Raw genomic sequence first — 22,945 nt, 5'->3', positions numbered from 1 at the left:
TCATATGGTGTGTCAGATGAGGCTCTTAATCTTCTCCGATATTATCTGTCAAACAGAAATCAGTGTGTCAAACTAGGATCCTCATTTAGTAAGTGGAAGAAAATTTATAAAGGGATGCCACAAGGGTCAATTCTAGGACCTGTATTATTCAATATTTTTCTAAACGATATATTTTATTTCATTCAGGATTCTTCTCTCTATAACTACGCTGATGACAATACTCTTTCTTATGCTGGATGCAGTTTCGATGAAGTCAAAACAAAATTGGAGTCAGATATAAAATTGATAGATTGGTTTGCAGTGAATCAGATGAAAGCAAACCCTGATAAATTTCAGGCACTTGCCATTGGCCGAAAAACTTGTGATAAAAACATTTCTTTCGATCTTGGTGATAATAATAAAAAATGTGAGGATGAAGTAAAACTTTCGGGAGTAACAATAGATTACCAGTTGAAATTTAATACCCATACTACCAATATTTGCAAAAAGGCCTGAAACAGTTAAATTTTTAAAAAGGATAGGGAAACACTTAAATAAACTGGGAAGGTTAACAATTTGCCACTCTTTTATTTTATCCAATTTTAATTATTGTCCTGTCATTTGGCACTTCTGTAGTGAGGCTAATACTAATAAAATGGAAAAAAAATCAAGAAAGGGCCCTTAAATTCATCTATAACGACTATACTAGCATATATAAGGAGCTTTTCTTAAAATCAAAAATGCCATCACTGAAAGTACGAAGAATTAGAAATATTGCAGTTGAAACTTTCAAGATAATAAATGGACAGAGCCCAGTATATCTACATGACCTAACTGAAATAAAGGAAAATAAATATAATTTCAGATATCAGAACACAGCAAAACTACCCAGCGTCAGAAAATTAAGGTATGGGTTAAACTCCTTCAAATGTTTTGATGCAAAAACCAGCTGGAATGACCTGCCAGGCCACTTTCTTAGAGAATCATCTTTTACTCAATTTAAGAATCTTCTAAACACATGGAACGGCAGGTCATTTCATTGTTCTGCTTGCTATTCACAACAGCTCTGCTTTATGCTTTTATTTTGTTGACTATTTATAGTGCTCCCCTTTCATTTTAATCCTAATTTAGATTTGCTACTATTTGTCTTATATGTTTACTGATGATTTATGTATGCTTGCATTAAAAGGGCTGGATAGTTTCCACGTATTGCACTTGTGATGTAAATGTCATTTATTGTAGAGCATGTATGTCGATTTTAAAAGCTCCTATGAGCTTATGTTGTATTGTTTTAAAAATATCGACGTTAAATAAAGCTTTTGTATTGTATTGTATTGCATTTTACTAAAATTCTCCCGATTTCAAAGAACGTCAGAACGAGCGGTATGCAATATGGCGTTCGGATGTAAGTAGTTGGGTATGGAGGAACGGAATTCCAACCTCTTACGTTGTAGAAGTAGAGGGAAATAGGTAATTTGATGATTAAAATGGGATCAATGGCCCTTACAGTTCTGCAAAAAGGGGCCAATAGGGAGAAAATAGGCGTTTATTTAAAATTTTCGAAAAAGGTTTATTTCTCATTCTATTTTGACAATTCTTTTGCTCAATTTGCTCTATAAAAAATTGGTGTAGAGAATATTAAAAGATTTAAAATAACATTTAGTATTTTTAGTCTCAAAGTTTGGCCACATCCTAAAAATCAAGTTCCCAGATCCTTTGATTTCCGCTTGAATCTTGGTTCCCTTGATTACTCAATAATTTGCAGCAATTTCCAAATAAGTTTTTAATTCATCAGCATTTTGGCGACAGAGTCCGAGGGCGAAATTACAAGCTTTATTTCACATGTGAAGATAGATAATTTATTAAATGGGAAACATTTTATAATTCACGGTCATCTATATCAAAACTTCATAATTTTAACCTTCAAATCATGAAATCGCCAGTAAATTCCATTCTGAATTACCTGTTATTTAAACAGGACCATGATTTAAACACGAGTGATCTACATGTTGACGTACTCCCAAATAATTAGAGTGGGGAAACGCGGACCCACGTGGGGTCTGGGGGTAGGCCAGAGCGTCAACAGAAAAGCCCAGTCACTAGTAGGACATACTCTGACTGAGTTCTTCGGTAAGGTATCCCGGAGGCTGGGCTTCGCTACCTCCAACTGCTTTCAGTCATCTACTAAAAGAATCCCCGCAAGGGGCGGTCGTGTGGGATCCGTAAGCATAGTCACGACCGGGAAAACCCACAATCATCATCAACATCATGGTCTGTTCGTCACTCACACGATTGCTGGCACGTGCCGAGCAAACTTGGCACAAAAGACTAAATATCTAATAATTCAATGATTATATTATATATAATTTAGTGGAATATATGTATTTGTAGATACCTATTTCAGTTGTGGTACATTTATTTGAGAAAAATGTCATCTTAATGGTCTTAGTGCAACTTTTTTTAGTCTTAGTGCACTAAGACCGGTCTTTGTGGTGTTAAGACAGACCGAAAAAAGAAACAAAAAAGGCGGCTAAGTTGCCATTTATTTAACAAAAAAAATAAATTTTACTCAATTATCGCTTAGCACAAATTTTGTCGAATCAGTCGGCATTGCAGTTACCTGTCAAGATAAAATTATAATGATTATTAATATTTATAGACCCCAAGATCAAGGACTCAAGTTAGAAGACCATGGAAATTAAAGACAATATTGTATTTGTTGGAGATTTTTTATCCCACGTCCTCACTATGGGGTCAACGTCATCCGGTAAAAATGATAAAATTTTGGAGCGTTTTATTGAAATAAATAATTTTATATCTAGATTTAAGCTTTAAATCTCCTCATTTGGCAAACAATTCAACTTTTTTTTGGCTCTTTAGGTTCAGATCATTTTGCTACTTTGATCACTTTAAAAACCCATAAAGCAGATTGGCAACTTTTTTAAAACTTTATGTCAAGATGTCGATCTTATGATATTATTAGTCAAAACATTTATCTTATATTTCTGAATGACGGTACTGGCACCAACCGCTACCATGATGGTTCATTCTTCCATGTAGATTTAAGCTTTACATCTCCTTTTGGCACACAATTGAACTTTTTCTGTGTATTCTGACTCTTCAGATCATTTTGCTACTATGATCATTTTAAAATGCCAAACCTATCAAAAAGAATATAAAGCGGATTGGCAAAACTTTATGTCAAGATGTCGATCCTAATAATATTATTAGTCAAAACATTGATTTTTTTTAAATCAAAATTCATGTAAAGCAATTGCAAAAATAGCAGATGTAGCAGTACCAAAAACCAACGGCACTCTTCATGAAAGGGTAAATTGTCCATGTTGGACTCAACAATGCACTGACGCTAAAAAAGAAAAAGATAATAAAGAATGTATTTTCAATAAGTCAAAATCTGAAAATGATCACCAAGAATACAAGAAAGAACTAAAGGCATTTCAGAAGACTAGAAAATGCTAGAAAAGAATATTGTTAAAATTTTTGTTCCAAAGTGAACCATAAGTCCAACGTAAAACAAGTATGGACTGTGGTTAAGGGCGTAAAAGATAACAGGGTAGCAATATGTTTACACTTTCAGTTGATGATTTTTATGGCTATGTTAGACTTGGAGATTGAGAATGAAATAGAATTAGCTCCGGAAAGGCAGTGTCCTATTTCAGAATTGTTGGTAGAAAATTCCTTGAACGAAACAAAAAAGAGAAAAAAGCACGGAAAAAGCAAGAAAAAGCGTGGATGAAAAGAAATTTAAATTGCAGTACGAGGTGTCCAACGCTGATCTCTTTTCTTTGTTAACTTCCTATACGAATAATAAGTTGTCCGGGATAAAAACTTTTCCGATACCACTGATAATCTTGAGCAGCTCGCTCATAATGGTGGAGATGCTGATGGTGCTTTCAGTGTGCAGTCCTTTCGTGTGGGCGCACCTGGTTCCGGACAGGTCAACAAAACCGGGCAAAACCTACCGACATCTGCTACAACTGCGGGATGTTCGGCCACTGGTTCAAGGATTGTAAGAAACCAAAGAACAGAAATGGAGTTACCAGAGGATCTTTGGCCCTTTTCACAAAAAATCGAAGTAAAATTAGTCGTAAGTTATGACGTCACAATACTTTCATTTACTATGACGTCATAACTTACGACTAATTTTACACTTACGATTTTTTGTGAAAAGGACCACTGTTGCTTATAGTCGGCGTCACATAAATAACATACTGTTAAAATTTGAATAAAAATATTTTCTACGACTTTATTGACACCTACCGTCGTTTAAATTGTCTTAAATGACTTGCTCATTCGTTTAGCCAAACGGCTTCTCCCTAAACATTGAATCGTTAAATTCCGGTCAGATTTTAATTCTAGGTGGCAATATTTACATTGTAAAAAGTCAGCCATGTTTACAGTGATCGGGTTGCTAGGAGATGTTGTTTACGTTTAAATGGTTTGTCCAAAAACCGAAGAACCCAGAATGCAATTCGGCGTTATTTCGGATATCTCGGATTTATTTTACGCGAACAACGTATAATACCGAGAAGTTGATCAAGCAGACGATTGTCACCGGAGTTCGACGGGAACTTACGCACTTCGTTTGTAAACAAATCGTCCCGTAAAAACCAACATGGCGGATATTAGTATGGGATTTTCCCGTAAGGATTTGTTACGCATGATTTAAGCTAATAAGCAACTTGTTTTTGAGAAGCTGTTTGGCTAAATGAATGAGCAAGTCATTTAAGACAATTTAAACAACGGTTGGTGTCAATAAAGTCGTAGAAAATATTTTTATTCAAATTTTAACAGTATGTTATTTATGTGACGCCGAGTATAAGTCATCTTATGAAGATACGTTTAAGGTATTATATTCTGACTCATTTTATAAATATGAAAATAACAGTTCTGATATAAATGTTAAAGGTCGTTTGATTTTTGGAAAGAAATTGGTAGTTCTGATTTTATACTTGATGTAATTGCAGAAGGCTGTAAAATTTCTTAATTACATAAACCTAAGAGCGTATTTTTGAGAAACAATAGGTCTGCTTTAAAACACAAGGATTGTGTTGACAAGGCTATTTCAGAATTATTGAGAAATAAATTAGTGCGGGAGGTGTCGAGCAGACCGAAAGTGGTAAATCTTTTAACTGTTTCAGTTAAAGCAAAAGGTAAACAAAGATTGATATTAGATCTGAGACACATGAACGAACAGGTGGTCTAAACTAAAATTAAATTTGAAGATTACAAAACAGCTAGGCAATATGTTTCTTTAGATTCTTATGGCTTTATTTTTTGATCTTAAGAGTGGATATCATCATTTAGATATTTTTATAACCACCAGACCTATTTAGGGTTTTCCTGGGTGTTGGACGGACAGGAGAGATTTTTTTGTTTTTACGATGCTACCGTTTGGTTTAGCTTCAAGTGGCTATATTTTTACTAAAGTAGTTAGACCTTTAGTTAAACATTGACGTCAAAAGGGTGTTAAAGTGGTGGTATATCATGAAGACGGATTTGGTATAGCAGAAAATTTTAATAAATGTAAATGTATTGCTGATGTAGTTAAGGCTTATTTGGTTATTTCGGGTTTCGTACCTAACAGAGATAAATGTATTTGGAAGTCTATTCAAGTAGTTGAATGGATTGGTTTTATTTCGGATTTGCGCAAGAGTGTAATTAAAATACCAGATAGAAAATTTGCTGACTTAAATAAGTTAATTGAACATATTTTATTTAGTTCGACCCAGGTGAAAGTCAGATCGTTAGCTAAGGTAACAGGTGAAGTCATTTCCCCCTCTCCTGCAATAGGTGACACCACACAGATAATGACAAGTGGTTTGTTTACTATTATAAACGCCAGAGATCACTGGGATCAAGTGGTTAATATTATTGATCACAGTATTTGCATTAGAGATTTATTATTTTGTAGAGACAACGTAGCTAGTATAGAGCCAATTCCTTTGTTAGGAAAAGCTACTGAGAACATTGTTTTTACTGATGCAAGTGATGTAGCATCTGCAGGCTACATTGAGCATTTAGGTTGTGTTATGCATAAGTGCTGGTCAGTAGATGAAAAATTAAAAAGTTCCACTTGGAGGGAAGTAAAAGCGATTGAATTGTCTTTATACAGTTTTATAAGTTTACTTATAGATATTACAGTTTCTTTTTATACTGACAATAAAAATGCCGTTAGTGTAGTTCATAAGGGGAGTAAGAATCACGAGTTACAGGTGTTAGCTTTATCAATTTTTGAATGTTGTAAATTTAGCAATATTACTATTTTCGATTTTATTATGGATTCCCAGGGAATTCAACGATCAAGCTGACATGCTTAGTAGAATAGTTGATGTAAACGATTTACGTACTAGTATTTCAGGTGAATTTTTCTATTTTTTATAAGGAATTTGGGGTCAATATACTATAGATAAGTTTGCAAATATGGATAACACTAAATTACCCAAATTTAATTCTTTGTATTGGAATCCGGGTTCTGAGTGCATTGACGCATTTACTTGCCATTGGGCACAGGAGAACGACTGGTTAGTCGCCATTTGCTATGGTTAGTAAAGCAGTAAATCATGTAGTGAAATGCAAAGCCTCGGGCACTTTGATTGTACCTAAGTGGCCCTCTTCGCCATTTTTGCCTTTTTTATTTGACGCAGGTTACGGGTATAGAGAATGCATAATGGACCTGTTAGAATTTCACTAAACTGATCGAATTTTCTCTACGGGAAATAATACAAATTCCTTGTTTGCGAAAGGAAATTTCACTGGAAAAGTACTGGCTGTTAAACTTGACGCTTCAAGACTTTAATTGTTTTTATTTGATTTCAGTTTTGTGTTTGTTGTACGCTGTCACTGGGCTTTTCTGAGAATAGTGTCACTGGACATTTTGTACATACTGGTCACAGGACGGTGTTATGTTATTTTGGGACACTGGTAATTTTTGTTGATCACTGGACCGTTTTTTTATATGGATTCTAAACGGTAAGGTTGTGAACTTCCACTGGACTTTGGTTACAGTACAATGTAGTTATCCATCCAGAACTTCAACTCTGTCGAAAAATCTGAATGCGACTATTTTGGACGCACGAGCCAAGAATACGGTAACAAATTACATCGGAGGTTTCAAAAGATTTGTTAAATGGACCATCAATTACCCTGAGATAACTTCAGTGCTTCCTTGCAGTGACATTTACGTCAGTTTATATTTATAACATTTAGTAGGATCAGTTAATCATTTTAGTTCCGTAGAAGTTGCATTTTATAGTATTAATTGGGCGCACAATACAGCAGGCGTATGTAATTCATGCAATTCGGAGTTGCTTATATACATGGTGGAAGCTTCAAAGAGAATTTTGGCCAGACCGATTGCGAAAAAAATTCCAGTCGATTCATTTATTATGACTTGTTTAAAAAGCATATAGATTCTAGTTCCTTGAAGGACATTAGATTATTTGCTATGTGTGCTCTTATGTACACAGGTTTTCTTAGATACGACGAATTATGTAACATTAAAGCTAAGCCTATCACTTTTATGAAACTCATGTAGATATATTTATTCACAAGAGCAAAACGGACTGTTACAGAAATGGTAAAAACGTCGTGATTTCGAAACTTGATTCTTTATTTTGTCCACTAGATGTTTTGAAGAGGTATCTTAACATGGCTAAGGTTCAATTATGTTCTAATATGTATATATTTAGATCTGTAACTTTTCTCAAGAAATTTAATTCTATTATTTTGAAAAAAGGTAATGAAAAGCTTTCTTACACACGTGCTAGACAATTAATTAAGATTGCGCTATCAGAGTTAGGTTTGGATGCTAAGAAGTTCGGTTTGCATAGTTTTAGGTCAGGGGGAGCCTCGGCCGCAGCTAAGCATGTTTCGGACAGATTATTTAAAGCCCATGGTAGATGGCGATCCGAGTCTGCAAAGGACAGTTACGTGCAAGAAAATTTAGACAAACGTTTATCGGTCTCTGGGAAGTTAATCTAACGCTTTCTTTGTACGTCGAACGAGTCACCGTGCCTGATAGTATCAGTACTTTGTCTTTGTGTCTTACTTTCATAAAAAATTATGGCAAGTTTCGCAAATAAATGCTTTATGTTCGTTTGAACGAAGTGAATTTAGGACATAAATATATTTATTTGCAGTTCGCGCAGTAATTTCTAAAACGGGTTTATAAATAGAACCGGTTTTGGTAGAAGTTAGGGCGGTGACCACTCGACTACTACACACACGTTTGTAGACAAATTTATTTTTGGGGGAATTTATTGCATTTTTAATATAATTTCTGAATATTTGAATATTTATGCTGATATTCATTTTATATTTATAGAATGCTGCTTGAGTTCTGTAATTTCAGACAGCCGGAGTGCGGGACTGTAGAAGAGATTAGTGTTTTTGGGACATTTAGTTTATTTGTTTGTATAGTTCATCAAACGCGTTACCGTGCCTGATAGTATGAACGAGTCACCGTGCCTGATAGTATCAATACTTCGTCTTTGTGTCTTATGTTCATAGAAAATTATGGCAAGTTTCGCAAATAAATGCTTTATGTTCGTTTGAACGAAGTGAATTTAGGACATAACATTATTTCTATCCCTAAATCTAACAAAAATAATTCCTATCCAAAATCATACCGTCCTCTTTCTTTTACTTCTAATCTTTGTAAACTCATGTAAGGTATAGTAAATGGAAGACTAAAATATCTTATTGAAGAGAAAAAATAATATAAAAGATACGCAGAGCGGCTTTATGCTGGGTCAGTCTACTCTAGACCATTTGTTGACGCTTGAAGGTAATACCATAAAGGCTCAAGTTAAAAACCAACATCTTTTAGCAGTTTTCATAGACATAGAAAAAGCATTTGGCGTAGTTTGGAAACCAGGCTTGTTTTATAAATGTAAATCATATGGCATCAACGGGCATATGTTTAACTTCATAGCAGATTTTCTCCGAGGTAGAAAAAATAAAGGTAATCAAGAAGAATCAGATCAATTTGAATTAGATAATGGTTTTCCTCAGGGTAGCGTTATAAGTCCTAAACTTTTTAATATCATAATAGATGAATTGGTTTCCCAATCTAAAAACGCCACTTTATCACAATTTGCAGACGACAGTGCCATGTGATTAAGGGGTTAACGACCGAGAGGTGAAAACATTTCTTCTAAAAGGACCTAAGTATCGTCCTCCAGCCACTATCAATTGGAATAAATGTCGTAACATCGTCAAGAACTCACTCTATTCGTATTGTATAAAATGGATAAAACGTGTGATTTCGTTTGTTTGTTTGTTGGGATTTAACGTCCGAGCAGCAATATTTCAGCTATATTCAGACAATGAACATGAAATGGATGATAAAATGAACATGAAATGAAAAAAAAAAGGATGGGACACAAGGACAATAGGGTCGACAAACTTTGATTGCCACTGGAAAAAAGGGAGATGGGTAAGGTCGGGCAATTTAGCCTCCTGTGGCGGAGCGCAAAGGTTCCTACTCCTATCGAATACCACAGCAGGGTTCTTTAACGTGCGAGGAATATGGCATTTTCCCAACACGGTGCACCACTATGGTTTGCGGTCAGGTTTTCCGTATTATAGCCTGACAACTCGATAAAACGTGTGAAAATAGACAAGAAAACTGTAGATTCTTTCTTCAAAACAGTTATGAAAATAGTTGACATCCGAAAAAAATACATTTTGAGGAACACTTTCCTCATAATAAACAACATCAAAACCGTATTTTCCGAATAAAACACAAATTAAAAGAACTCAACTAGGAATTTATTTTTGTTCCTGCTGATAAAGCTGCAAATAATATTATTGTTATTTAAAGCAAATTTTATATTGAAATTCTACAAAAAGAAATTACGAATTCATCAACATTCCAACTGACAAATTTTCAGAATGTGAAATTGTGAACAAACACAAACTCGTCGCTACCTCTTTAAAAGCTGAGCCTAGTAGCGTGGAAGTTCATACTATGTACTGACTTCCCAAACTTCACAAATCACCTTATGAATATACATGTAGATTCATTTCCTCTTCAAGTCACCACTCTACAACTAGACTTTCTATTTCACTTACTAGAGCGTTCAATATCATAAAAAATTGATTATAATTTAAAAAAAAACTTATGAAAATAGTGGCATTAACTATTTTTGAAATTCACATATCTCATCAAATGGTCATTTAATGAATCGACATAAGAAGATATTGTTCAATTCTTTAAGATCATTTTAGTAACAAAAACTACGTTCAATGGACTTCTGGTAGCACTAAAATTCCTGTTAGAGAACATTTCATGTTACTGCTAGTAGTCCTTAGTTTGTAAATTTGTGTAATTTGTTATATATAAATCCTTGGTAATTTATATTCAGTTTCTATATATCCATTATAACAAGCAGCCTGCCCTGTGTTGTGAGGGTTTCGTCGGCGTTCATTGAAGACCAATGGGTAGCCTTGGGCTGACATTTTTACCCAGGTGGATTGTCTCTTTGACATATTCATCATACCTATTCTCGTTCTAAATATGGGTATTTTTTCTGTTTTTTTAGATAGGATAATCCACACCCTTTAGATACAGTGTAGTTCCATTGATTTCAGCCGAGCAGTTTCAGGTTACTCCCACAATGTATGCAGTTGGAATTCCGTTCCTTTCACACCCCAACCTGTTATTTGCTATATTGCATACCGCTCGTTCCGACGTTCTTTGACATCGGCAGATTTATAGCAAAACAAAATACCATTGAAAACATTTTATACAGTTTCTTACACAGGAGAAGGTGGCTAAACTGAAGAAGAACAAATGACCTACCAGATCAAAAAATTCAGCAATTCTGGAAATCCTTTGTAAAGGCAGCTTAAATGAAATGCATATTTTGTTTCAGCATTTTGAATGGGTACATACGGTTAATAAAATTACGAATTTTAATTTGTCAAACGAAAATATCAAAATAACCAACGTATTGCCATTACCAACTTTAAGTTCGTTTTGTCAAAAATATATCGTATTCCATAAAATTAGTGACCTATGATTACTGTCTTCATTACAAATGTTTTCTGGGTATTTAAGAAAAAATTGGATTTTTTTCACTTGATTTACGGTGGGTTAAACTTCTTTTATGTAAATAAAATACTTTAAATATTTTATAAAAAACACGTTTTAAATTAGCTTATTCACATTTACGGTGGCTTTCAACATGTCAGATACTAGAGGTTATGATGGCACCAAGTCAGAAAATAGCTTGCCAGACAACCTCTACCACTGCTGTATTTCAGGTGGTCATGCTGTACACCAATGTATGTAGGGTTTTCATAATTTTGAACTAGATAAATATACATGTAGAGGCAACTATTTATATTCAACACATTCGTAGAGCACCAATTATTTCAAAGAGTATAATATTTTCTTAAGTTAGCAACCTTATTCAGAGTAGTTGTATTGATGTCAGCCGAGCAGTTTCAGATGATTATGCAATGCTCTGGTTACAATAAGGTTCAAATTCAATTTTCAATAGAGACAATATAATATACAAATGAATAAAAATAAATAATCACCTGATATGGGGCTCCACAAAGAAATATATTTCTACTTTTTCAATTTTATTACTATTCTCATTTTATTTACTTATTTTCTTATCTTAATCCCATGAACACATGCTTCTGAAATCTACCTACCGCTCAGACAGTTCCAAACGTTACCGCGTGTAGTATAATGTCACATGCGTTCTTTTAAAAATTTCCCAACTAGATGCAATGCTAAATTAACAATGACAATATACTAACAAATCAATAAATGTTTTAATTTTGTTCATTCCTTTCTTTTTATAGTACATGTATGTTTTATTTCTACTTTGCTTCTTTGGCGGTAATTTTGGCTGTTAAGTTTTGGATTCATATTTACACTTGTAAAGTTCTAAAAATTGACAAATCTAACCAATAATAACCATTAAAAAGCAACATATGTCAACCCATTCATCAGAGGCATTGGCCGGAACAGTCTCGTGTTGCGTTAGTAAAACTGCGTTCAAAAGTCGTGTGCTTGCACGGTAAAATCCGGGAACTACGCCCGGCTAGACATACATACACTTTTTGGCTCAGCATAAACTTTTCGGCGCTCAAAATAACCATACACCTGTGGTTACTAATTTTCTCACATTATCCATAACTAAAGGCGAAATGGGAATTGTACTATTTTTTTCTGTAGTAAAAACTAAACTGTAAACTAATGAGGCGTTGTTACAATGATTAAGGCAAAAAAATTGTAAAATCAATTTCTATCAGTTTTTGTTCTTCTTTTTAAGGTACAAATTTGAAATATTTGTCATGAATACTTTTCAAGTCATAACTTTTCTTGATAAAAATTCCTTTGAAAAAGATACTACTAAAATATATATAATTTTACTTTCCATGTATCAGTACACATACAATTCAGGGTCTAATAAAAGAAGCAAAAATTGAGTTCAAAAATGAAATACAGTATGATATTTTTAAAATAAATTCAATGAGCGTAGGCTTGTAACTTAGCTGTAATTCACAGCTAGGGCGAAATTGGAACTGAGTAAAGGAGATGAATGTCAAAATTGAAGGAGAAGAGTCAATGACAGCCACTTTGACCCAGAAGGTGGAAAAACAGCGTGATTTAGAATACCAACAGTGTGCGTTTTAGAGTCAAACGGGTGTGGTTAAGTGAACATCCAAAGGTGAACTAAATTTGCACTTCACCTTTGGATATTCACATAACCTCACAAGTTTGACTCTAAAACGCCATATACGCAAGAATGAGGGACAAAAACGTGGCTGCCAATTAGTTTTGCTCCCCAGGGGTTCCTGAATCTACAGTTACTATTGAATGTAATGGTAAAAGTTGTAGTTATTTTGAAGAAGTCGCTATATCTTTTTTTGTTATCGATAAAAAATTAGCACGCACGAACCGAACCCCCCAAAAATCTATCAACTGATACTAATCAAAGTACTCATGTACTGAATCAATTTATATTGATCGTTTGAATTTTTATGCCTAAAGTAATTGTCAAATTGCAAAATTTGGGATGAAAGGAAAGTACGGGGATCGAATTCAAACGTATCTTAACAGAAGCTTAATATTGTTACAAATGTTTAATATTGAACTACCGTATTTGTTTTATTTTTTTTTTAATTTACCTTTCTGATTACGAAACACACACACACACACACACACACACACACACACACACACACACACACAAATGCGTTATGCATCGTAGCAGTGCGCCATGCAGTTTGGGTAATATCCAGGTTCGATATCGGTTTACATGGAACACCTAGATGAATATTACAAAACTCTCGGATTTGGTATTCCCTCTTTTTTTTTTTTTTTTTTAATTTTCCCGTCGAAATTTAATTTATCGCCCTACAGGTCGAAAAAGTCTGTTAAATCATTCAAACTTAATCCACAATCATTGAAATAAATCATATTCTGAGATACATGTTCTCTCAACTAGCTACATTTCTCAGTTGATAAGCTTTATTTATTCCATAGATATCTATGTGGCAAGTAGAAGCGCTTAGTTTCTGGGCACTTAGCTCCAAAGACACGTACATTAACATGAACGATGTCTTCTAATATTATTTCACCAATCGTGTCTTGTGCAGGAAACATAATGGCATGGAATTTTAATCTCTTGACCATCAACAACTCTATCATAATAACATATAAATGGCAAGTATAGCCAAATAGAATGGTTATTGCAAAAAGCAATAACACCAGACCCAAAAATGACACAATTCCCGAGAAATGCATTATCGAAATTCTATGCCATCGTCTATGCGAATTTTTTTTTGTCATCTAATAGTAATGAAAGAACACAATAGTGTTGGTGATACGTCAAGATGGTTTCAGGGGTTAAGCTACTTTTTGCACACAAAAAAAAATGGCCAAACGATGAGAGTAAGTAATAGTCTGAAAACCCGTTCTTCACACAAATTTCTTGACCGCGGAACCACTGCCCCTTTTATACGCCAGAGCCTGCATAAAATACCCGAAGAAAGCTCTTCCAATTGGTACTCAGCATTCCTCTTTATATTTCAATATTATGATTGATGACTATAATCTCACAAGGTTTTCATTTCTAGCTAAACATCAAATGGTTTATTAAGCGTCTAGATATAAATAGACAACTTGAATATATCGACCCTAAACGACTGGTTTAATCGGGTAAATGCATATAGAAATAAACAGGTACAGTACTGATAACAGGTTAGAGGTCAACTATTTTTAATTGGATCGTTGTTAATACAAACCAAATTAATCAACATATTTACTTCGCAGTAAAATTTGTTAATTGGGGTTTTTTTATTGGCGTGAATAGCATAGACTTAAATTTGATATATTAGGAAAACCAACTAAGTGGACATTACTATCTGCATTTGAACCTTAATTGGGAATGCCTAAGGGGCTATTTTTCTGCGGTAGTGTAAGATAATTGCAGATGCTGTCAGGTTTTAGTAATCTAAAGGCTCTAGTGACTGCTATATCAATTCTGATCTTCGATATAAGTTGATAAAAAAATGATGCACTATTGGCAATCTAAATCCCGCAGTTTTTTCCGTCTTCTGGGTCCGGCTGGCTGTCCTTGGCTCTTCTCCATCAATTTTGATATTTACCTCCTTTACCCAGTCCTATTTTATCATTGATGTTCACAAAGATTCAATTGTTTTTGTATCTCTTAGCTATAGTCTACAATATCAACAGACCCGTGCAGGTCCGGGTGTCAAAAGAATAGGCCTGCAGCAGCGCTAGGCTTGTCGTAAAAGGCGACTAAACAGTGCTCAGAACACTAGCCGGGGGCTAGGGCGCTCTGACCACAGAGAAACTCGGTTGTGTGCCCCAGGTGGTGGAATGGGGTACTCCTGGCGTGTTACATGCTGGGGTTGTCAGGCTATAATACGGAAAACCTGATCGCAAACCATAGTGGTGCACCGTGTTGGGAAAGATGCCACATTCCTCGCACGTTAAAAAACCCTACTGGGGTATTCTCCCACAGTAGGAACCAAAGGGCTCCGCCACAAGAGGCTAAATTGCCCGACCCTACCCACCTCTCCCTATTTCCAGTGGCAATCAAAATTTCTCGACCCCATTGTCCTTGTGTCCGGTCCCATTTTTCATTTCATCATCCATTTCATGTTCATTTTATCATCCACTTCGTGTTCATCGCCTGAATATAGCTGAAATATTGCTGCTCGGGCGTTAAACCCCAACAAACAAACAAACAACACCAATAAATCACTCAAACATGTTCACAATAGCACATTTCTTTTCCTATCATTTATCTTAATTACAATTTTTAATTTAGATTGCATTATTTATTTAGTTATTTATTTATATCATTTATTAAAAATATAATTAAAATAAATATAATATTAATTTAAACCCCTTCACATTGGACCGTCCGTGCGAAACACAACAGGGTAGTCAAGGACGTTAAAAAAACCTTAGTAATTCGTTCGTTTCTTTGTCTGGCGGTCGGTCATAGAGTTAAAAATGTAGACGAAAGTCTCGCATATAGCGATCGACATCATCAAAATTGCAATATAAAGTTTATTGTGTTTTATTAAGTGATCTTTTAGCGAGAGTCTCGCGCAAAGCGATTGACACCGTCTAGATACAATTCAGTTAAGGATTAAATAAAAAATATAATTAACAAATATAGAAATGAAAACATTATGTTTTAATGTATACGCTCTATACACCTGACACAAGGAATGAAGCCTTGCAATGGTGTTTTATGAATTTTGAAATTTGTAATATTGCAAATTTCGATAAATAAATGAAACTTGACAATATAGTTTTAAAATAAGACTTGGTGCTCATTAATTTAAAAAGAAACTGAAATTTAAAAAATACCCCAAATATATATATTACATTCGCAAAGACATGTACCAAGTGCATATTTGGAGATCTTTAACTCGATATTACATGTACATGTATGTCCATTGTACAAAAATGAAAGAAAAAAAATATTGTAATAATGGAAATTATGAACAAATTAAACAGCATTTACTGGTCTATTGGCTATTCTCTTAATTACCAATGTTTTATAAGTTATTTTTTGAGTATTTTGATGTATAGTTTAAGCGTGGTTAAAATTTGAGACGTGACAATGAGATATTATGACTTCTTGTTGGCTCTGTCTTGACTATGTATGGTAAACTTCTGTACAAAAACAATGTAACCGATGCTTGCTCTGGGCCATGAATATTGGAAATTAAAAAAAATCTTGTTCTTTTTTTTATAAGCCAGTTTCTTGCGACCAAAGGGGAATAAGCCTGCTTTGCTTACCTGAGCAGGTGCGCTAATTTTATTTATAGGACGTTTAAAAATATTTTAATCGGGTCGTCGTTTTGTGACGTATAACATAAACAAGGAATCCCCATGGACAAAAATAACTAACTCCGCAGGATGCACGAGATAAATTTACTACAGGTGAAATTGTTGGCTTGGCAATATATGGGAGTCAAAATCTAGCAGTTAGAGATATCATTTTACATGCTATTGCCTCTGATTGGCTAGCGATGGTTGATATCACTGCCAAGTTAATTTGGTACAGGCTTGGGGAGACTTTCGACAAAATGGCGGCAGGAGGCAATACCATAACTTCGTGGTTGTTTTCCGATTGGGACGACAATTTGTTGGATGTTTTGCTATTTGGGTGGATAGGATGGGCAGTTTTAGTCGTTCTAATAGTGAATGCTGTTTTGACATTTTTCGGACCTCTCCAACCGCGCGTGGCACGGTGGGAGAAGAAGGAAGGGGCAAGTGGGGCCCCTGTAGAGGATCAAGGTGGAGCGGAGACAACAAGGTGGTTGAATTCTGGATTAAATTGGTTTTATCTACACTATGATTATGTACCGGAATTTATAGATTTATGGGTAAAATCACTGAACGAACAGGTCCTCAAATTAGGGGTAAGTTTTATTTTGTAAAATGTTTCCCTTAGGTGTACCCCATGCAGTCAGTAACCCCTTGATTAAATGTTCAGGTAATGAGCAATTTCCTAGATCTTTATATTGGGGTTACCTTAGCTGACCTTCAACATTTATTTTTTTTGTCAATATGCATATTTTGCATATCTTTTACAGTGCCTTTCTTCATTGTTTTTTTTTACAATTTATTCTCTTTTATTCAGAAGAAGTGTGATAGTTATCGACATGCAAGTAGATCTTGAATAAAACAAGAAATTTAGATTAAGAAATAATTGATGCAGTGCATTTATCACTGCAAATTGTCTTGCTTATGCATGTATATGAATATACATGTATGATTTTTTTTTATTCCAAGAAAAATATCTTGTTTTAGTTCTGACATGAGTTATAAGAAAACTTGTTACTTTTGTGAATACATTCTAGACCCTTTTGTGCTATGTTGATGAGCATGCTCAATGTACATTTCTGCAAGGTAGGGCTTGGGCAGAACAAAAGAGTTTTCCTTGCAGAACTGTATATTTAGCATACTCATCAATGATCCTGTAGTTGGCACAAAAGGGTTATTATATCTAACTTTAAGATCATTGTAAATTTTCAGACATGTACATGTATTTTATTTCTATATATTTCTGAAAGCCTTTGATAAATCATCATATGCATGCTAGTATGTTGATAGCCTAAATAACGTGTACATTAAGTACATGTACACAATTATGTAGCTTTGGAGAAAACTGCTTGATGTTTGAAAAATGATTCCTATTAGAAGTCAAAGTGATGGATCTGGTGTTTCTATTAATATTCAAAATTACACAAAGGAATTGTCTATGACTTGTTTTTCTTCTTGTTACAGTGTATCCTGTATGCAGTTAAGATTAATATCAATAATTTCAAATACCAAATGTATAAATTTATAGAAGTATTCATTTACATAAAGTTTACTTTATATTCCAAATTTCCGAAATTTAACATGTTGAAAATTGATGCATTTTTTCTCCAATGAAAAGTAGTAAATTGAACAAAAGCAGTTTCCAGCTTCAATGATAAAAAATCCTGTTGAATAGGCATACATGTACATTATTCTTTATTACTGGTATATACATTTACATTGTACGTTTTTACTTGTACTAATTTACATGTACATTTTATTATTTTGTTACATGTTTTTATTAATTACGTAAGTTTACTTGACATCTGTATATGTATATATGTATATATAAAAATGATGCTTATGATCACAGGGTCCCGTACAGTTGAAGTTTGAGAGGGTGAAGCCCGGAAGTCTTCCACCCAAATTTAATGAAATCACATTTGAAGCTGGTACAGACAATAAATATGTGAGTAGAATTTACATGTACAGTATCATAAATTTACATGTACAAAATGTACATTGTACAATATGGAGTAAATGAAATGTAAACCTATTTGTCATACAGATTACATGTACTCTTGGTTTGCATGCTACATGTACAATAAGGTGCTAATATTGTACATGTTTTTAACAAATTCTGAATTAACAGTAAAATATAACATTCATTTTCTTCACATACATACACATGTACAACAAAATAAAAATGTAATATATGTACATGTACATGTACAAATATATGTATTTAATTGTGCATTGTACCTGCAAATGTATTGAAGTGCTATTGTACTTGTATACAATGTACATACATGTACACTGTACATTTTGTACATAATACGAGCTTGCACATTTTTATCAATGTACATAATGTAAAATCTATTAAATAGCAAATTGTGTCCAGATAATTTGAACTTGTCAGATGAATGTATTTATTCTTCAATGTTTGTCACACATTCACACATTGATAATATTTACATGTAGCTGAATTCCTGGTTTCCTCACCAATAATACACAATAAATCACCTGTCAAATAGTGAGAACAGAAATTGCTGTAATTAAAAAATGTGGAAATCATATTACATGTACAAATGTAAATTGTACATGTGGTTTGTTTTGAAAGATGAAAAAAAAATTATACATTGTACATACCAGTATAAATTAGGCCATGTATTGTATTTTTATTTTACCAAACTTTTTGATGAACCCTTTAGGTACAAATGTACATGTAGGAGGATTAAACAAAATAATCCATCTGCAATTTTTTTTTTCAAAACCAACCTTGCAAAGATAAAAAACTATAAAAAAATTATTTCACTGGGAATGTGACAATTGTAACAGTTTTTTTTATCTTACTAAGTTCTGTTTCACAGCCATTCAGTTGTAAATTTTGTACATGTAGGATAAAATATCTTGCTGAATTTTGAGCATAAGGCCATAAAATATAATTTCTACTAGCAAGAAGAAAATAGGGTACTTTATTGTAGGTAAGGTAAAAAAATGAGTTGTTTCCTGCTACCAGCAAGAAAAAAATATTGTAGGTACTCATGTACATGTAGTAAGGGAAATTATTTTTTCACAAACATTTTACATTGAGTTAAGGCATTAGGGGTGGACGGGCAGACTTTATTTTTATATTTTTTATCAATTTAAGTGAAAAATGAAAATGAAAGAAATTGACCTAAATGAGGGAAAAAATCAAAATAAAATTTTTTGGGGTAGATGAAAAAAATTGGATAATGAGGGGATGAGAAGCTGGGATATTTTTTCATTTTGGCCTAATAGAGAAACTATTTAGGCTTTAATGATGCCTGAGCAAAAATAGCCATAAAATGTTTTGGTTTGGCACAAAAAAAAAACAAACTACATGTTGGGTAGGTAGGGTAACAGGAAACAAACATTATTTTTTTTGCTTAAGTAGGAAAATAATGGTGGTGTTTACGAAGACATTTGAAATTTGTTCTGTATTTTTAGGTTGTTCATTGTAAAGTTGACTCCAAGGATTTGTCGTTTGCCATATTTGCCTCCCAACAAACATCAGGCGGGGTTAGGCTCACCAATCTTACAGCCAGTGTGCTTAAACTGAAAGGAACAGTGAGTAAATTAAATAACCTTAAATACATTGTAGATATATACAGTACACCTGTGCCAGCACTCCACAGTTTAGTTTAGTTTCACACTTCTGGCTAGGGATGAAAAATGACATAAATGGAAACCGGTGGTTGCTATAGTGATTAAAAATGAAGAATCTGTTGTTGATAAAACATTTTCTGAAAACAGGGGACTTTTAAAAGTATTTTGCAATGTTCTATATATTTTCAATGTTGAAGGGACTTTTTCTCAATGACAATTTGACTTCATTGTGAAAGTGAAAGTAAGTCAGTTTTTTACCATGCTAAATTTAATAAGTGGATTACAAAGTGAAATAGCTCAAAATCTAACAGGTGATGCCCATATGAGGAAGGGGTTTTCGAAGGGAAAAGTTTGAACAGTTTCAGGGGATGAAATAAAAATTCAAGATATTTTGCGGGAAATTTGATATTTTTAAAACTGATTTTATGAACTTTTTTGCAAATTTTTGCATATTTTTGCATGGTTTCTATGGTAACCCTATTTGCTGTGGGTAATTTTTTTCCAGAAAATATTTACTGCATCCTGAAGGCCTTGGTTTGAGCTATTTCTAGATATATAGATTTACAGATGCTTGACAATTTTTTTAAGTGATAAATGTTATAAAGCATCAGATTACAAGACCAAAATTAGGCAGTTCTACAATACTGTGGAGTGCTGGCTGTGCAGTGTACAGAATTTTTTTTTAAAACATGGAATCTCAGATTTGGCCGTACATGTAGCAATGTTTTATGAGTTTCCATTTCAAACCACTCTGAGCAAATCATACATTGTAGACTGGCCAGGGGAAAAGGTAAGGGATAATGTTTAAACTTTTTTGTTCACCCTTTGTAATTCTATTTCCAATTAATTGCTAGAATTTCAACCCAATCCCATATGGGGGATTGGATGAAAAATGAAATTAGTTGGCTATGAAGGCTTAGCTGATGTTGATGTCATGTGAATACAGAAATTATTGCATGGTGTCATGACAAGTTTTCTATTTTAACCAGAGTAATTGAAGTTAGCTGTCATCTTGTCTTTGTCCATTGTGGAGTGTTCCATTATATAGTACATATGTGACATATTGTGTTATCATGATGAGCTACATACAAAATGTATATTACAGATCAAATATCAACTTTTTAATTAAAAAGAGTTATATTTATTTTTGTTCTAGGCACAATAGGTGAAATGATTCACAAATGGTTCTCTTATGGCATTATTTTTTTAATTTGGTAAAAGTTTGTGATGGAAATTCATTGTAATCATTGTAACAGACTCGTTATAAACATTGTAACTTGCTGGTTACAGTCAGTTCCTAAAAGTTCTGGAGCTATTCTGTCTGTTTCACGGCCAGTTCAAATGAATTTCACATTTCCAAGCAAAGTTCAGGCATAATTCCTGCAACTGTATTTTATAGTGAAAAATCTGATTAATACTCAAGAAAAAGATGATAAATAAAATCATTTTATGCCATCTCTTAAACACAGACATAAGAAACACTCTAAAACTGGTTACCTGTTTCTGACTTAGGTGTTGCTTAATGTATCGCGCTAGAACTCTAACAAATAGGCTTCTGGAACAGAATTATGTTGCTACAAGATTGAAGTCATCACTACAGAAGTTTCATGGCCGTTATCATGAACTCGTGGATCGTTATGGTGTATCCATCAGCACCATGAAAACTGATTTATTCAACGGGTCATAGTTTTTCTTCCCTCGTTTGTCTACCCCGGACTTGACTTTTTATGAGCAACTTGGCGGGTGTTTCTAGAAAAGCAGAGGATGCTTACCCTACCGGTGCACCTGGTCCATGCACCCAGTTTTTAGTGGAGTCCAAGTTGCTCATTTACTTTTGTTACTTTGTATGTATGATTTTAGTTACTTTATGTTCTTTGTTGTGTATGTCTGTTTTCCATGTCTGGTCTTTGTCCCTGGATTACATTCTTTTGATTACCGCTATAACCTTGGTTCCCTTGATTACTCTTTCAAAATACAAAAAAGATAAACAGATGGTTATATTGCCCTAATATACAAATATACCAACTGTCCAGATTTGTGGAAAGCCAAGTTGCAGGATAATAGTGTTCTATGATTTCACTTCCCCATCATTTGGGACAAATGCAGTTTTGGTGTTGGAAAGTTGTTATTTACATCTTTTTCTTTGGCAAGTAGAAAACTTGAATTTCTGAAAGTAACTTTTAAGTTCAAAAAGTGTTTGAAATGTGTCCAAAAGTTTATCTTCTCTTGGAGATTTCCCATGGAAACCTAAAACATTTAGAAAAAACATAAAATACTTGATAAATGAAACTATCATTCTATGATACACATCATATTTTGCCTTAAGATACTCTAATCAGGGTTTGACACTAACTTCATTTTTGTTTGGTGGTCAACAGCACTACTTCAGAGGTAAAACAGTTAGTCTGCAGATAGTTATGACAATTTTGTTCTTAGATCTTATGAAAAATAGGGCAAATTTAGATAGCCCATAGGATGACCATGAAAAATTTTTCAATTAGTCCTCTCCAAAATTAGGGTGGCACAGGACTACCGGACTACTGTTAGTGTCAATCCCTGCTAGTAGATATACTTGCTTTATCATTTGTTCTCCAGCTTATCCATTTGATGGATATTAATGATATGAAATTATTTAAAGTAATGTCATACAGTATTTTTACAGTATGTATTAAAGTAATTTTGGACTAAACCTTTGCACTTTTAGATCTGTTTCAAGTGCTCAAAAGTTGGTGGTGATATGATGCTGAATGTTGCTTTCATTGGAAGACCTGATGTCAAAGTTCAAGGAAAGCCTGTAAATCCCTACCAGGTAAGTCAAAAGTCTAAAAATAAGATGAGGCCCAGAAAGACAAAATACCAGTGTTTTTGGCATTCCAATGGGAACAAATTGTGCTCATTTACTTGCTGACCTATTCCTTCACTCTTATGAGGCTGACTTTATAGCTGACCTGATTCGAAAGAAAGAATATCATTTGGCTAGGTCCTTTAATCTCA

General features: G+C 33.9%; 1 protein-coding gene across 5 annotated transcripts in view; it reads left to right on the top strand.

Annotated features, from left to right (window-relative positions):
- The first annotated feature begins 16,415 nt into the window (after positions 1–16,415).
- LOC148617735 (C2 domain-containing protein 2-like) overlaps positions 16,416–22,945 on the top strand; it is a 72,613-nt gene continuing 66,083 nt past the window's right edge. For 2 of the 5 annotated variants that reach the window (XM_088585259.1, XM_088585262.1), the window contains exons 1-4: positions 16,417–16,938; positions 18,195–18,290; positions 19,793–19,912; positions 22,656–22,760. In XM_088585259.1, coding sequence (XP_088441385.1) covers positions 16,546–16,938; positions 18,195–18,290; positions 19,793–19,912; positions 22,656–22,760 — 714 coding nt within the window. In that variant the 5' untranslated portion in view covers positions 16,417–16,545. Of the gene's footprint in view, positions 16,939–18,194; positions 18,291–19,792; positions 19,913–22,655; positions 22,761–22,945 lie in introns of all 5 variants that reach the window. The other 3 variants (XM_088585263.1, XM_088585260.1, XM_088585261.1) reach the window with 3 other exon arrangements.

This window comes from Perna viridis, chromosome 5, assembly GCF_037379345.1.
Source record: "Perna viridis isolate PV_CMFRI_1.1 ecotype Kerala chromosome 5, ASM3737934v1, whole genome shotgun sequence".
NCBI lineage: Eukaryota > Metazoa > Mollusca > Bivalvia > Mytilida > Mytilidae > Perna > Perna viridis.
This window is presented reverse-complemented; position numbering and strand designations above follow the sequence as displayed.